The sequence below is a fragment of the Euprymna scolopes genome, chromosome 13 (genome assembly GCF_053919585.1).
Source record: "Euprymna scolopes isolate OS-2025 chromosome 13, ASM5391958v1, whole genome shotgun sequence".
Classification (NCBI taxonomy): Eukaryota; Metazoa; Mollusca; class Cephalopoda; order Sepiida; family Sepiolidae; genus Euprymna; species Euprymna scolopes.
In genome coordinates this window covers 7,217,531-7,234,059 of record NC_136494.1, presented here as the reverse complement: position 1 = coordinate 7,234,059, position 16,529 = coordinate 7,217,531, and the positions used below count along the sequence as shown (strand labels likewise).

Here is a 16,529-nt window from a genome sequence, read left to right as displayed (position 1 = left end):
TGAATATGTTATTCTAATAATTCCCCTGTCTGCATGAACGTGTAGATATCAGCATAAGAATTTTTTATAATCTTAAAATAAAAATAAAAAACAATGTAAAAAATTGGGGTCCTGAACCACTAAAACAATAATTTTAAAAATTGGATAATTTCTACTAAGGTGGACAGAACGGGAAAAAAATAAAATGTAACTTTGTAACTTTCATTAATAAATAATCATTTTCTTTTTTTTTTTTTTTTTTTTTTTTTTTTTACAAAGGCATCACCACATTATCAAGGCCCAGAGGCCACTCAAGGATAAGGGTTAAAGAGTGTACAGTAGAAATTGGTCAATATAGTAATCATTAGTAATGAAAATTTGGTAAATTTAATAACTTATATGGAACGGCTCATCAAGAACTTATTTACTTTAGACTTGAACACAACCATATTGTAGTCAGCCGGAAAGCAGGAAAACGGAAGACAATTCCACAGGCGTGCAGTTCTAAGAAAGAAGCTTTGTTCATGGAATCTACGTTTAGGTTTAGGCACAGATAAAGAGTGGGGGAAATTATTGATAGTGTTTACAGCTAGACGAGTGTTTCTTGTGAAAGTTTCTTTCAAATTTGAATTCTATTTAATCATTAATTAAAAAAAAAACGTTTTAGCTTAGTTTTTAATTTTTTTTTTTTTTTTTTAATTAATGAATAATGAAATATAAGAATAAATCGAGTAATTTAATTGCTGGGCTAGAGTTGGGTTTAATCCTATCTAAATTAATAAGGGAGGAGGTCTCTTTCCTAAATCTCCGATTTGATTATATAAATAAGCATTGTTTTCGTTTCAGATAAAAAAATATGTGACCCACAGTGTAAAAACGGTTGCTGGGGTGATGGTGCACACAAATGTTTGAATTGTGTTAATTACCGTGTGGATAATACGAATCTGTGCGTCGAAAATTGTGCAATTCAACCTCTTTTGTACAGCGCTGGTAACAAAGTATGCAAAAAGTGCCATCCCCAATGTGCGAATAACTGCACCGGACCGGTAAGTATATATATGTGTGTGTGTGTGTGTGTGTGTGTGTGTGTGTGTGGGTTCCATTACTTGACAAAAAAAAATGGCAACTGTGAGTTTCCATTTTTTCGCCTGACGATTACACATGACTAATGCAGACTCTCACCTTTTGTATGCAAATGAGACTATATCAGGCATATAAAGCGAGCCATAGAGAGAACGGGAGGTTGAGTTGTTGGAAGAAAGCGTACTACAAAGGCAGACACATGCAACAGATTGTTTAAGTCAATTAAAAAAACATCACACAGAAACTAACTTTAAAACTAGAGTATGCATGAGCAAGTATTGCTATAATAGCCGGGAGACCCGACATTGTCCGGGATTGAATAAAGATCAACAAACGTTCCACCCTCCCATGTTTTTATTGTCATCAAAATCGTTGAAATCGCCCATTTTTTAATCAAATCGATTGATTGCAAGCTCTTGTTGGGGATCCATCGCAGTACACCATAAGGAAGCTTCACATGCCTCTCTGTCATGACTTAGTCCACAATACATGGTAGTTTACATTGCACTGTAGAGAACCTATTGCTGATTTTATAAAATTATTTTTTATATATAACTAGCCTGGGTGGCCGGCGTTGCTCGGGTATTTGAGGGGGGGGGGGGTATTGAGTAAAAAAAAAATGTGGTAGTAGGCAGGGAGGCTTGAACCCGTACCATGAAGGAGGAAAAGCCATTGCGTCCATCGCCAAAAAAAAAGTAGTGAATGTTTAAATTAAGGCTAGTCAATCGAAAAGAGGAGATGACCTTCGAAAATATCGGCGAAAAAAGCGACCCCTCCCTGTAGAAAAGTGCTCAGTTGAGGATGAAGGAATTAATGTTTTTAGCCAATTTTTAGATATTTGTCATCCGAAGGATCGAGCTTCAAAACGATATCGATCTTGTGAAAATCTGTCGCCTTTGTCGAAAGTTTTAGGCAGAGATACATACATACATACATACATACATACATACATTTAAACAGGCAGGTAAGATTTATATAATAGAAAATGGCTTGAATTAAAAGTTAAATGCTAAAGTCAAATATCATGCTTCAATTGTGCTCTAAACAGAAACATTCATTTTGTACGCGCCCTTGTCATATCGAAGGATCTCCTTGCTTGTTTTTTACAAACAGTAAATCAACTATAGATAATGCGTAACGAGGTGACCGTCCTGCTGATCGATGTAAAAATGGCATTGCACGTGCCCGACTGGGCCGAAAGAGAGGCATGTACTCATTCGCATACACGAATGAAAATAAACGAAATATTTTTTGGTTTTTCTTTATAGAATGAAACTCAATGTGACAGCTGCCGGCGGGTCAAACATGGACCGAACTGTATGGAAAAATGCCCTCCAGCAAAATACTCCGATGAAAATAGAATTTGCCAGAAATGCCATCCAAACTGTGACGCAGAGTAAGTAAGATTTCAGAAATCGATAAACTTGTGATTCTTATATTATCAATGACAAGCGAAGCGTTATTATAGTATAATTTTTCTTTATTTATGCAAACATTATTTGCTACATATGTGCATGCATATTTCAGTTGCGATTTCTCTGTAATATCTGGCCCGATGATGTCGAATTTCTAAAGATGTCATAACTGAAACATGCATGCACATATGTAGCCAATTATGTTTGTATGAATAAAAATTATTCGATATATATATATAACACAACCATTTACATATGCATACATACACAAATATAGAGACATGTACCTACATATCAATACCGTAGTACCTTTAATGTACGTACGTGTGTCATGGTTTCTAGATTATAAATTATTTGATTTCCAAAATAGACACCCATCTGGTACTAGACAGGCTCAACGTTGCTTAACTTCAGTGATCTGGTGAGAACCGAGAACCACATCACTCTATATAGAAGCATATAAGATATCAACGAATACACACTCAAGAGTTTAAAAAATTAAAAGAATATGCTGTTGTCCTAGCCCTAATAATGATATTGTAAGTTTTGGTTTCGATCTCAGTTCAAGTTTGTTTCTTTGTTGTTTTTTTTTACTTACAAGAAATGAATTGTTTAGAAAAAAACGTAATACATGCACTGCACATGTCTCAGTTTCTTTTCTTTTTTCTTTTTTTTTTAAAAAAAAAAGGAAGTTAACGTTACGTTTCATACCGGCCAACGGCCGGGTACATCTGCTAGTATTTAATAAATTATCTACGAAACGTATTATGTTGATGTCACGTGTTATTCATAAAAATTGTTTCACCATTTTACTTCATGTTTTTTCAGCTGCTCTGGACCTTTAAATGAGCTCAAGATTGGTGGATGCGACAGCTGTAATATTGGACTGCGCCAGTCGAATGGGACGGTGATTTGCATCGATAAAGATAGTGAGGATTGTCCGGACGGTTACCATATAGATTACCACAAACATGCAAATGTCAAAATCGTAAGTGGAAATTCCTTTCGATTCTTTCACAGATTATTCCATTTGGTATAGATGGTCTGTTTTATGAAAATTCATACGTATGTCTCCTGTTTGTCTTCAATCCAATGGATTTCATCCAGCGAGATTAACTGCTAACATGTTCACTGTAATATCATATATGATCAGTAAATCTCTCAACTGAGATTTTATTTTTAGAGCTATAGCTCTCGACATATTAAAGCACAAAATATTTTTTAAAGTGAATAATTGCATCCCTTATAATTTATCCCCTAGCATTTATTATTTTAATATCATTCCTAATAATTTATATTTCATTTAAGTACTGTTATAATTTCAGATACCTCTTCTAAAATATACCGACATAACATAAATCCCCTATTTCAAGTAAACCCATTCCATAGCTATAATCCATCAATACATATGATTAAATAAGAATCTTCTTTCAACTTAACTTACCCTATATTCTCTCCAAGAGTTTAATAACGCATATTGTCCACATATATTAAACCCACCATGGTAGATATGCTATGCACCTACTTTTATTATATAATAAAAACTATACTCCTTCTATATCACAAAGATCAATTTAGTTCCCTCAAACAGTCTCAATAATTTATTTTGATCCTAATGTAACTATCGCTAGATGTCGGGTCCCTATTGTTATCTAGCATCTTCTCTCCTCTTCTGATGAGAAGCATTAGGCTTCGAAATACCATGGTATAAAGAGTTCTCACTTACCCTAATTGATCTATACCTTTGAGTAAATGAATAAATCTTTATAGATTAGTATATATTTTTATATTGTCATTTTCTTTATTTATTTACACACACACACACACACACACACACACACACACACACATATATATAGTGCAAAGTTTTATTGAAAATTCAAAGACTCGTGTTTTCTTTTTTATAACCTTCGTTTATTTCCTGGATTTTTCCATTACAGCTGTTTCATTGATGAGTTGGCAATTTTACGATTTATGTTTCCGTAAAAATATCCTGTCTTCTTCAAATGTTTATCCATTAGATTTTTACATGTATATGGCATATTTTTTACATGCTGGACATCGTATTCGGGTAAAAAAAGATTTCCACAGCCATGCTTCCTCACTTCCTCCATCTTTTGGTGTTATGTAAAGATAGTTTTCCGTTTTAACCCGTACTTCCGTATTTTTATTTTTTATTTATTTATTAATTATTTATTTTTGTTTTAATTTTCCCTGTTTTTCCTATTTGTTTTTTTTTCCAATTATCATATAATTTTATATAATTTTATTCCTATATTTATGCGTGTTTATTTTAAGATTGTTTTTTTGCTTAGTGTTTGAATTCGTATTATATTACCCGATGTAGGGGAGTTCACTCTCGTGGTATCATTTTTTATCTAAGATATATATATATATATATATATATATATATATATATATATATATATAATAGATAAATCTTCTAAAAAAAACTTTGGAAGGATGATATGTAGGTACAATATCTTCTCATGTTTTCCTTATAAGGAAAATGAATTCCATACTGTTCATTGTTAAAGTGTTTTTTATTCAATACGTCTGACGAAAGGTAGTTCTTTTGAAAATTTTCAAACGACATAAGGTTTGATTTTGTCCGAATAGTCTTGAAACAATTGTAACTAACGATGAAATACACTTGTTAAAACAATATATATATATATATATATATATATATATATATATATATATATATATATCCAATTACCATAAAAAAACACATGTTAAGTGTGCAGTTATTTTCTCAAACATAAAACCACACTTGTGGAGGATGATCTATAGATTTTAGTCTTACTAATTACTTATTTTCTAAAAAAAAAATTGTGTTTATTTTCTAAAAAAAAAATTGTGTTTATTTTCTAAAAAAAAAATTGTGTTTATTTTCTAAAAAAAAAATTGTGCTTATTTTCAAAAAAAAAAATATTGTGCTTATTTTCTAAAAAAAAAAAATTGTGCTTATTTTCAAAAAAAAAAAAATATTGTGCTTATTTTCAAAAAAAAAAAAAAATTGTGCTTATTTTCAAAAAAAAAAAAATTGTGCTTATTTTCAAAAAAAAAAAATATTGTGCTTATTTTCTAAAAAAAAAAAAATTGTGCTTATTTTCAAAAAAAAAAAATTGTGCTTATTTTCTAAAAAAAAAAAAATTGTGCTTATTTTCAAAAAAAAAAAATTGTGCTTATTTTCAAAAAAAAAAAAATATTGTGCTTATTTTCTAAAAAAAAAAATTGTGCTTATTTTCAAAAACAAAAATAAATTGTGCTTATTTAAAAAAAGAATTGTGCTTACATTAACATTCCAACATATTACTAGAGGGCACCACTTCTCAAGGCCTAAATGCCACTCGAGGATAAAGGTTAATGGACATCGGGTAGCCGGTGAGACAACACCATGATGAGGGATAATGACGGAACTTGGGTAGTACTTGTTTATTTAAGAGGACGGTTCAACAGGAAGTTGTTTGCATTAGATTTGAAAATGGCCATGTTATAGTTGACTAGGAAGCAGCCCTGTAGTATTATGTTCTACAAACAGATAATTCTAGAAAAGAAACTGGAATAATAATTATATTCAACATTTGTTTTCTATTTAATCTCTTTCAGCTTTGTAGTCCCTGTCACAAAAATTGTCTAACGTGTCTTGGAAGTGGGGAGTTCTCCTGTAAGGAGTGCCGCAAGTACAGATACCACAGTAAATGTGTCAACGACTGTCCAAAAAACTTTTACGCTGATGACATCAACAAAACGTGCCAAGAGTGTCACTCTGAATGCATGAATGGCTGCAGTGGACCATCGCATTCAGAATGCAACGCATGCCGAAATTTCAAAATTCCAATTAACCGCAATCAAACAGTGGTAAGTGCAACTTTTCACAATTTTGCATTAAAATCTCCGCTCACTTTGTGTGTGCGTGTGTGTGTGTGTGTGGGGGTGTGTGTGTGTGCGTGTGTGTGTGTATGTGTGTGTGGGTGTGGGTGTGTGTGTGTGTGCGTGTGTGTGTGTGTATGTGTGTGTGGGTGTGGGTGTGGGTGTGTGTGTGTGTGGGTGTGTGTGTGTGTGTGTGTGTTTATGTGTGTGTGTGTGAGTTTCTTCCTCATAGGTTCCATAACGGCTGAGCCTATCTTTTGCAAACTTCAAACAAAGCTAATTTATATGCCTGGCAGTGTTCTTAGATATGTTTTGTACAGAAATTCATCCGATAAGTATTGAAAATTGAAAAAATCCGATATCAAAATTATATAGATAAAAAGAGGAATTTTTACAAGGAATATTTTATGTTGCACCGGCCAATAATTTTAATTTTTCTTCGTTTGCATATTTTAAAACTAATCATTAATCAGAAGTGACTTTTCCATGGCATTCATCGTCAAGCCCAAATATCAGCTGATGTGATATTATAAACAAATACAGATGAATTTGATGAATGACATTATCACTATTAATGGGGTTTTTTTTGGTGGGGGGGTTGCGAATTAGTCCACTGGGCAAATTATTCCTTGTAATAAATAATAATCAATAGAGGATTGATTCTATAATAATACATACGCAATCTGCATAAATTAAAATATCATGTTTAAGCGTATTGTACAACCGGGCAACGCCAGGTGTCCAGCTAGTTCATTCATAAAATAGAAACGAGAAAAACAAAAACGAATGCCCTATCAATAATAATTAGTGTTTACGATGCAAACCTGTTTACTGTTATCATTAAACCTTGTTAATTTTTACTACATGGATGCATTTGTTAATTGTTTAAAGCTCAAGAGTGCAGACATTTTTAAGTGAGTAAATAGTAATTGAAATTTAACTTGGCTAATCTTTAATCTTGGGCCCCCAAAATCAACAGAGATTAGACCATTCCTGTAATGACCTGGTCCCTGTTAATTATGTGGCGTTAAGTGTTGAGACATTATATTAAACAAAGATGGCGGTAGTAAATCAAATTGACAAAGAATCAATGCAGTCACGATCTTGAGAGTTGAGTAATTCTTACTAATAAAGATTGCGGTGAAGAATCAATGCAGTCACGATTCAGGCGTTTCAAGACGGAGGTTGACAGTGAACTGAATTGAATCCAAAATTCAATATTTTTTTATAATAAATTTGGAGGCTTCTGATTGGTTGATTGTCATAACCGTAAGTTATAAGTAATATCATCGGAATCATTGAGGTCATATGATCAGTAATCAAAAATGTTTTAACAGTTTCTGTACAGTTCTAGGCGGTCCACCCTCCCAGGCTTTGCCTTCTCTCCTTCAGAAGGGGTTAGTTTATTGCTAATTGCCTGAGATGACTGGCGCGCACTCACCTAGGAATGCCGACAGGGTTGCCCAGGCACTTTTCACAGGTCAGAGTGCCCTTCCTCTGAGGCGCAGACTTCTCAATCCCACTTTCCGACTCTGGTGTCTAAGTTCCTACATTGGGATAGAACTAAATATCAAATAGTGATAGAAATTTATCTTAACCTCAAAAAAGTATTTTATGAGGACCGTATTAAACAAAATCTTCAGATATACATGTGTTATGTAATGGGGTGTGTTGTGATGCATATATATATATTCTGTATGTATGTAATGGTTGTACAAAATTAGACAGATGTTACGTTGTCGGCGGCAGGCCAAACGTCAGAAACAACTTGTTTTGTGCTGCTGACATGAAGCGATGATGTGGATGTATTGACAACGTGGTACTTGTACAGTTTAATCAAGACATAAAAAAATGAAAATATCGAAAAAAAAAAAAAAAAAGTTATATTTTACGTATCCGTCATAGAATGAAGTTCTCCGAAAAAAAAAAAATTGCACTTAACTTGATCAGGTAGGTTTTGTTTTGTTGTTGTTTTTTTTTTGTTTTTGTTTTTTTTTTTTTACAGTGAAAAAAAACTTTGTTATGTTACCGACCAAAAGGTAGTCATGTTTCGATTTTTAGGAAGAAAAGCTAGTATTAAAGGTGGGGAGGGAGTGTCGGCGCTTTAAACCGAGTAAATCTCCCTCTGGCATGTTCAAAAAATTAAGATGGTTACCTTCATTGCGCTCTCATAAAAACGCGTTTTTCCGCTGTAAAAAAAAAATTTTTTTTTTTAAAACTACTTGATCCAATTAAGTGAAATTTTTTCAGGGATCTTCAGTCCAAAACGGATACGTACAATATAACATTTTTTCGATGTTTCAGTTTTTAATGTGAAAAGTAACCCTTTTTTTTGTAGTCTTTTTTTTTTTTTTGAGAAAATAATTTTTTTACATAAATTTAACTTTCAAAACAAAGTCAGAACTCTTAAATTTTCGTAACTGAATTATCTGCCCATTGTTCTCAAATTTTTAAAATGAAAACAAAAAAAAATTGTTCAATATTTTTGTAACTTTATTTATTTATTTTATTTATTTGTGGTATTATTTGCAGTTCAATTGTTCGGAAGAATGCCCGCCTGGTATGAACTACCATGTCCAGGATCTAATTACGAATGACCTGACGGTGTGTGCAGACACATCTCATCCAGTAATAACTGCCCGATTGCAAGAAGCTGCTCAGTATGTACTTTTTTGTGTCTCCATCCTAAGGAAAAGTATCTAAAAAATAGAAATAATGAAAGAAAGTCTTTCTTTTTTTTTCTTTACCAGTATTTGAAACACAACCAGAAAAAAAATTAATTGTTAATTGAAAATAATTACGTATATAAATGGATACGTTTTGAAGGCTAAAAACAGCACATTTTATTTTAAATAAGCTAATATATTTGCTTATATCAGATGTATTTCGATGCTAACATCCTTATCAATGAAGAGTCTGTTTTTTTTTTTTTTTTCTTGACCGTATGGTGGAATTCTGCATGCGAGAGTGTTGTTGTTAGTCCGTGAGTCTTGATAACGGCTCGATATTTAATCTATAAGATAAATCTCACCTGTCTGTTTAAATGTATGTATGTATGTATGTATGTATGTATGTATGTATGTATGTATGTATGTATGTCTGCCTAAAACTTTCGACAGAGGCGAGAGATTTTCACAAGATTGGTATCGTTTTGAAGCTCGACCCTTCGGACGACAAATATAAAAAATTTGGCTAAAAAAATTAATTTTTTCACCCTCCACTTGGCACTTTCCTACAAGGAGGGGTCGCTTTTTTGCCGATATTTTCGAAAGTCATCGCTTCTTTTCGATTGACTAGCCTTAATTTAAACCTTCACCACTTCTGGTTTGGTGATGAACGCAACAGCAAAGACGGCACGTTTGGGGGGGGTCACATTCTTTTCCTCCTTCACAATACAGGTTCGAGCCTGCCTGCCTACTACCACTTTTTTTTTCTTTTTGCTCAACACATACCAGTAATCAAAAAATAAGGCTAGTAATAAAAAAACAGTCATCAGCAGGGGTGTCACGTTAGCCGCACAAAATTGAAATAATGAAACAAAATCTTTTTTTTTTCTTTATCTACATTTGAAGCATTGTGTGTTAATTAAAAATTGAAAATAATTACGTATATAAATGCATACGTTTTGAAGGCTAAAAACAACCAACACATATTTTTTTTTAAACAGCGATCATGCTTATTGCCTTACTCAAGCCATTGCCTGTTGTCTACGTCATGACACGTCATAGGTAATAGACTGTTAGTTAATTGGCGATCCCCGCCCAATTACGTTCCATGATTTTTTGTTTGTTTCATTTCATTTTTGCGCAATTTTTTGATAAAAAATATTGTTTTTAAATGTAATAGATAAGAATATTCGTAAACTATTTTTTCAAATAAATATGTTTGTGTAGATGTTTTGTTTTTTTTCAAATATTTATTTGGTACTTATGCACTTATGCTACCGTGTTGAAATAATAACGTTAATATTTAGAAAGGCATTCTTAATATGGAGAGGGTTTTTTGTAACTATTTTGTACTTTCACCTAACAATTTAATAAAAAAGATATCGTAAAACTTGAATTTAATTTGGAAATACAATTTTTTTTTTAAATAGCACAGTAGCATAAGTGCATAAGCACCATTTATTCTTTATTTCTGTGAAAATTTGTCTCTAAATAAACATATTTAAAAATAAATAGGTAAATAAAAACATTTATTTGAAAAAAAAAATAATTTACGAATATTCTTATTTATTATATTTAAACACAATGACATGTAATAAGCGTGGTCGCTTCTATTACTTTTTTAATACTAAACTACTAAATTTGATTAAATCCAAATGTGTTTGCATTTTGCATTCACCTGTCTCCCTCCCTTGGTGCTTCCTGATCAGGCTGCCTGAAGATACCGGCTCTCTGACCTTAAATGTTCCCTTCTGATTAATTATTAATTATCCAGGCAAATGAACTCCAGAGACCGGAAGTCATAAGGAGCAGACAATCTTGACCTTAATCTTCCTTCCTATTTTCTCCTGCATTTTCCCCATGTATATGTTTTATCAATGTTTAATCATTTTCAATTTTAATTGATTTTCTGATGAGGTTTTTCGAGTAATAAAGACGAAAAATGAACCTTTTCTTAGGAATTAGGTTTTGTTTAATATTTATTTTTGAGATAAACTCATCCGATTACCTATGAGTTTTAGTCACCAGAAACAGGGAGTTAACGGTGGCTCAGAGGTTAACGATAGGGGCTGACAACTAAGGTGTCCCAATTTCGAATCCAGGTCGTTAAACATTTTCCCTTTGTTATGTTGGCAACTGTCACATGATCTTTTCTGTAAGTACCCGAATCCCTCAAGAAAAATTCTTAATAGAAGTGTACGGGGGGGAGGGGGAAAGAATGCTAATAAACTCCTCATGAATCATGCCCACAACAATCTGCAAGAAAGTAGGGATTATTACGTAACTATGTGACTCATGATCAAAGTGTAGTATCTGTTCCAGCAGATACTGCAAGCTATGACTAGCTATGACTAGCAAAGACCAGATGTGGGGACAACCCCACATGTCTGACCTTTAACCAGCTCCCATTTCCCACCTCTCAGGAGCTGGTCCCCTTTTCCCCTTCCCCCTCCCTTCACTCCTCACATTAAAAATCGGCCTTGTGCCTAATTTGCTCGGTGGGGGAGCAAATAAATACCATCTGTTCCAGCAGATGCTGCAAGCTATGACTAGCTATGACTAGCAAAGACCAGATGTGGGGGCAACCCCACATGCCTGACCATTAACCAGCTCCCATTTCCCACCTCTCGGGAGCTGGTCCCCTTTTTCCCTTCCCCCTCCCTTCACTCCTCACATTAAAAATCGGCCTTGTGCCTAATTTGCTCGGTGGGGGAGCAAATAAACACCATCTGTTCTTCAGACGCTGCACTTCAATTTCTTGTTCTCTGTCAGTGGAGGAGAAATCCTTCATAACTGAGACAATTTTTATTTTTGTTCCTTTTCTCCACGTTAAAAAACGACCCTGGTGTCTAACTCTGTCCCGTGGGGAGGCATTGTAAATAGGAACTATGTGACTGTCCCAATGCTTATAGGAAGATGTCTTTTCAAGGTTTGTCATTTTTTTTTTTTTTTACTGTAATCTATCATATTTTCAAAATGGATTGTTTTTTTCAGTTGGTAATTTCTTCTTTTCTCTTTTGTTTTTCTTTTTTCTTTTTTTTTTTTTTTTTTTTTTTTTTTTCAAAAATAGGCAGGACCGAAAGAAAATTATTATCATAGTCGTTGGGGTCATTTTTGGAGTCGCAACCCTACTGATTTGCACCTATCTATGTTATAAAAGAAACACATCGAAAACGATGGAGAAAGTTGCCAAACTCAATGCTACTATGATGCGCTACGACGAGACAGAAGTAAGTGGAAAATAAGTTTGTTTTTTTTTTTGGTGGGGAGGCGGGGGGAGGGGGGTTAATAGAACAAAATGTGCTTTATTTTGTGGACTCCCAACAGAAATGGGAAGAAGGTAAACCTTGGAACGTGGAGAGCAACCCTTTACGTAAATCCTGTTCTCCGAGTGGCATCACCCAATCAAAATAATTTATCTATTATATAAAGGATAAATGTCTGTTTATATGTCCAGCAAAAACTTGAAAGGTACACAACAAATCCCTACAAAGTTGGTATTTTTTAATCAGCATAAGAAAATAATATTTAAAATTTAGAGAAAAAATTCATTTTTAATGGGAACTTACCCACTCATGCATAATGAACTCTTCTAACCATTATAAAAAGCACAAAGCTAAAAACCATCCAGGTTTGTCATTGATGAACGTACATCCAAACAGCATAACATTAATGCAAGATAACCTCAGGGGTCGATCCTTGGACCACTATTATTCCTGATATTTATTAACGACCTCTCTGATAATATTGTGTTTGAGATGGGTATATTTGCTGAGGATACAATGCTCTATAACATGCACGATGGAAGAAAGGATACACTAATCTAAGACACTGGCAGAATCGAGAAAATGACCTCCAGCCGTAGTGGAGTGGGGCCGTAAATAGAATGTGACATTTAATGCTAGTAAGACTAAGCTGCTCTCCTTTAACAATTACAAGAAATCTCTCCAACCACTGATAACCATGACAAACAACACCCTACTTGAGAATTCTTCCTTCAAACTCCTCGGCTTAACAATCATGGGCAATATGAACTGGAACAAGAACATTGAGGATATTGGGAAGGCTGTTGCAAAATGTGGGTTCCCTCTCTTGTGCTAGAAGACTACTCACACCTGAAAGTATTGTGTACCTCTACAAGGCCACCATTCGCTCATGTGTGGAGTATTGTTGCTACATCTAGGCTGGTGTATCCACTGCTAGTCTCTCCCTACTGGATAGGGTCCAAAAAAGAGTTTCCAATCTAATAGGTCCCACTTTGTCAACTAAGCTCCAACCCCTGTCCCATCACTGCAATGTTGCATCCCTGTGCCAGTATTACAAGTATTTTAATGGAATGTGCTCTGATGAACTCCTTGCATTTGTGCCCCCTCGATGTACATATCCCCGACAAACCTGCTTAGCAACAAAATTACACCCCTTCACTGCTGAGGTCCATAAATGTCAGAAAGTTTTCTATTTTAATAGTTTCTTCCCTCGAACAGTTAGACTTTGGAATTCCCTTCCTGCTACCTGCTTCCTTGACTGTACTGATATGCAGAAGTTTAAAAGTAATGTAAACCAACATTTTGTTAATATTTCCTTGGCATCGTCCCAATTAGTAGGCCCTTACGTCCAAGTGGCAATATGTCTCATTAAGGGTGAATGTGAGTAAAAAAAAAATTTTTTAAATACTTTCGGGGTAAAAATATCGCAACCTAACACAAGATTACAGACTAATTAACTGTCAGAAATACGGACAACCTTTCTTGTATTTACTTTTTTATACAATATGTTCTTTGTGCCGAAAACCCTACTGTTTGCGTCTTCCTCGAGCCACAACAACTTTTGTTACGAAATCATACTATAATTTTTATCTAACATAATTTTGAAACCATCTCTTGAAACTGATCTGCAAATGAAAATAATTGTCATTAACTTTTATAATTATATTTATGATATAAAAGTAAAACGTTATAGCCCGTTGATTAAGAATGAATATTTTATGCCAAATCGATGGTTGAATATGTTTAAATTTGTGTTCATTTTTGTATTAAATACTAAGCCCTATTAATCCCTAACTATTCATCGAATTGATACCACAATACTTAGTTTGCTGTACCATATCATAACAAAGATCTATACAAAATTTAATCCGGATCGGCTTAGTTGTTTTCGAGAAAAAGTGTAATGGACAGACAGACCAACAGACTAAGTGAAATATGCCACAGAAGAAAATGAATGTATTTATATTTCTATATATTTTTTGTAATAATTATAATAGACGTTTTCTTATTTTAAGTATTCAAATATCTCTATCAAGAAAACGTTAGATGTATGTGTGTATATGTCTGTGTGTAAATATTTAACCGATAAACTTTTTAACTACTGGTCATATAACTCTGAAATTAACAGGAAATGTATGAATAAATTAATTTTTTTGCTTTTTTTTTTTTTTGTTTTTTTTCTAGCCAATGACACCGACCGGAATTAAACCAGATCTTGCACAGTTACGCTTAATCAAGGAATCAGAATTACGAAGAGGTGGTATTATCGGTTCTGGTGCATTCGGAACAGTATACAAGGTGAGCTGACTTTCACCCATCTTAGCATTTAGGGTGAACACAAAACGTTATCTGTGTAAATGTTGAATTCCGGTTGAAACATGCATACAATCGCTGAACTGAATTCTGGGATTATTTTTACCTTTGCCAACAAGGTTATGCTTTCGGTCGTTTTTTTTTTTGTTGTTTTTTTTTTTTTGTGTACAGCTGAGCATTAACATCGCTTGACCAATCGTCACCAAACTTTATCAAAATATCAGTCATAGTCTAACGTAGAATTGTTTTCATTTTGGGACATCTAGGTCAAAAAGGTCACCTCCTCCTCCTCGGAGAGAGAGAGAGAGAGAGAGAGAGAGAGAGAGAGAGAGAGAGGGGGGGGGGGTACGCCCAGTGTTAGTGATGGTTGCTGTCAATCTGAAATAGATTAGTGGCACGAATTTTCAAAGATGTGATCAAACTCCTTTTCTTTAAAATTCACGCCACCACGCAAACACACACCTCTATTTCAGGATGATAATAACTGTCAATAACACCGGACGTATCCTTTCCTCTCTCCATGAGGGGCTGACTCCTTGGAGTTTATAACACTAGCAAAATAATGAGAAAAAAAAAAACAACATAAAACTAACAGTCTTCTTAAAAAAAAAAAAAAAAAAAAAAAAAAAAAAAAAAGGTGTCTAACTCCGGTAATCTCATTTAAAAAAAAAAAAAATGAATTTAATCATTTAATAAAATATTTTTTAACATTATTTGGTTTTCTAAAATTTCAAATTAAATTCTTTTGCTTTGCAGGGTTTCTGGATCCCAGATGGCGAGAATATAAAGATTCCAGTCGCCATCAAAGTTTTACAAGAAGGAACATCACCAAGTCAGAATAAAGAACTTCTCGAAGAGGCTCGTGTGATGACCTCGGTCGACCAGTATTACTGCATCCGTATTCTGGCCGTGTGCATGACAGCACAAATGATGCTGATCACGCCCCTCATGCCTTTGGGTTGCCTACTAGACTACATCCGCAAAAATAAGAAAGCTATTGGATCCAAAGTTCTACTAAATTGGTGTACCCAGATTGCTAGAGTAAGTGCCGTTATTTTATTAGATGCGTTTATTTTTATTAGGAGAATTACGCAGTAAATCATATACTGACAAGATGTGAACACCTGAAAATAAGCCGCCAAAATCTATATAATGAAAAAAACTTTAAAGGATAGATTCACTCATGTAGACCCAACTACCCTACTTAAATATCTGAAGACAACAGAGTTACTTAACAAAATTATATATATATATATATATATATATATATATATATATATATATATATATATATATATATATATATATATGTATATATATATATATGTATATATATATATGTATATATATGTATATATGTATATATATGTATATATATGTATATATATATATATGTATATACACTTGTGCCCGATATTATTCATACCCCCCCTTGAAAATTGAGTTTATTAGGTGTAACTTCGTAAGAATTTATTGTTTACGTCCATATTGATACATATTCTTAATAAACCTCTTCTGATCATTTTCGTCATTTTAAAATCTCGGGATACTTGTAATAAAAGAAATATACAGCTATTTATAAAATCTGCAATGTTCAAAAATAATCATACCCCCTTATTTTTTCAGTATTAATCGAGTTTCTGACTGTTTGTTTCCTGTTTGATTCTTATTTTGAATGCTTTTATACAACCTTTGATTAATTTCATTGCGTTTTTTGCATTTTTTCAGAAAGTAAAATGATATCAACTGAAAACCAATAAAAGAATAAAAATTATTAGAATGGGGAAGAAAAAAGAGCTTAGTAATGATCTTAGGACTAAAATTGTGAATTCACATAAGGATGGTTTAGGTTACAAGTCAATTTCCAAGAAATTTGAGGTCCTTACAGCAACAGTACAGAGCATCATCAAAAAATTCCAGAGCCACCA

At 33.4% G+C, this 16,529-nt stretch overlaps 1 protein-coding gene across 4 annotated transcripts in view; it reads left to right on the top strand.

The window, feature by feature from the left end:
- The window catches only part of LOC145291932 (epidermal growth factor receptor-like), a 351,994-nt gene that overhangs the window by 310,952 nt on the left and 24,513 nt on the right, over window positions 1–16,529 (top strand). For all 4 annotated transcript variants that reach the window (XM_080137849.1, XM_080137847.1, XM_080137848.1 and 1 more), the window contains exons 11-18: window positions 826–1,025; window positions 2,331–2,458; window positions 3,306–3,465; window positions 6,093–6,344; window positions 8,889–9,016; window positions 12,093–12,252; window positions 14,473–14,586; window positions 15,358–15,642. In XM_080137849.1, coding sequence (XP_079993975.1) covers window positions 826–1,025; window positions 2,331–2,458; window positions 3,306–3,465; window positions 6,093–6,344; window positions 8,889–9,016; window positions 12,093–12,252; window positions 14,473–14,586; window positions 15,358–15,642 — 1,427 coding nt within the window. The remainder of the gene's footprint in view (window positions 1–825; window positions 1,026–2,330; window positions 2,459–3,305; window positions 3,466–6,092; window positions 6,345–8,888; window positions 9,017–12,092; window positions 12,253–14,472; window positions 14,587–15,357; window positions 15,643–16,529) is intronic.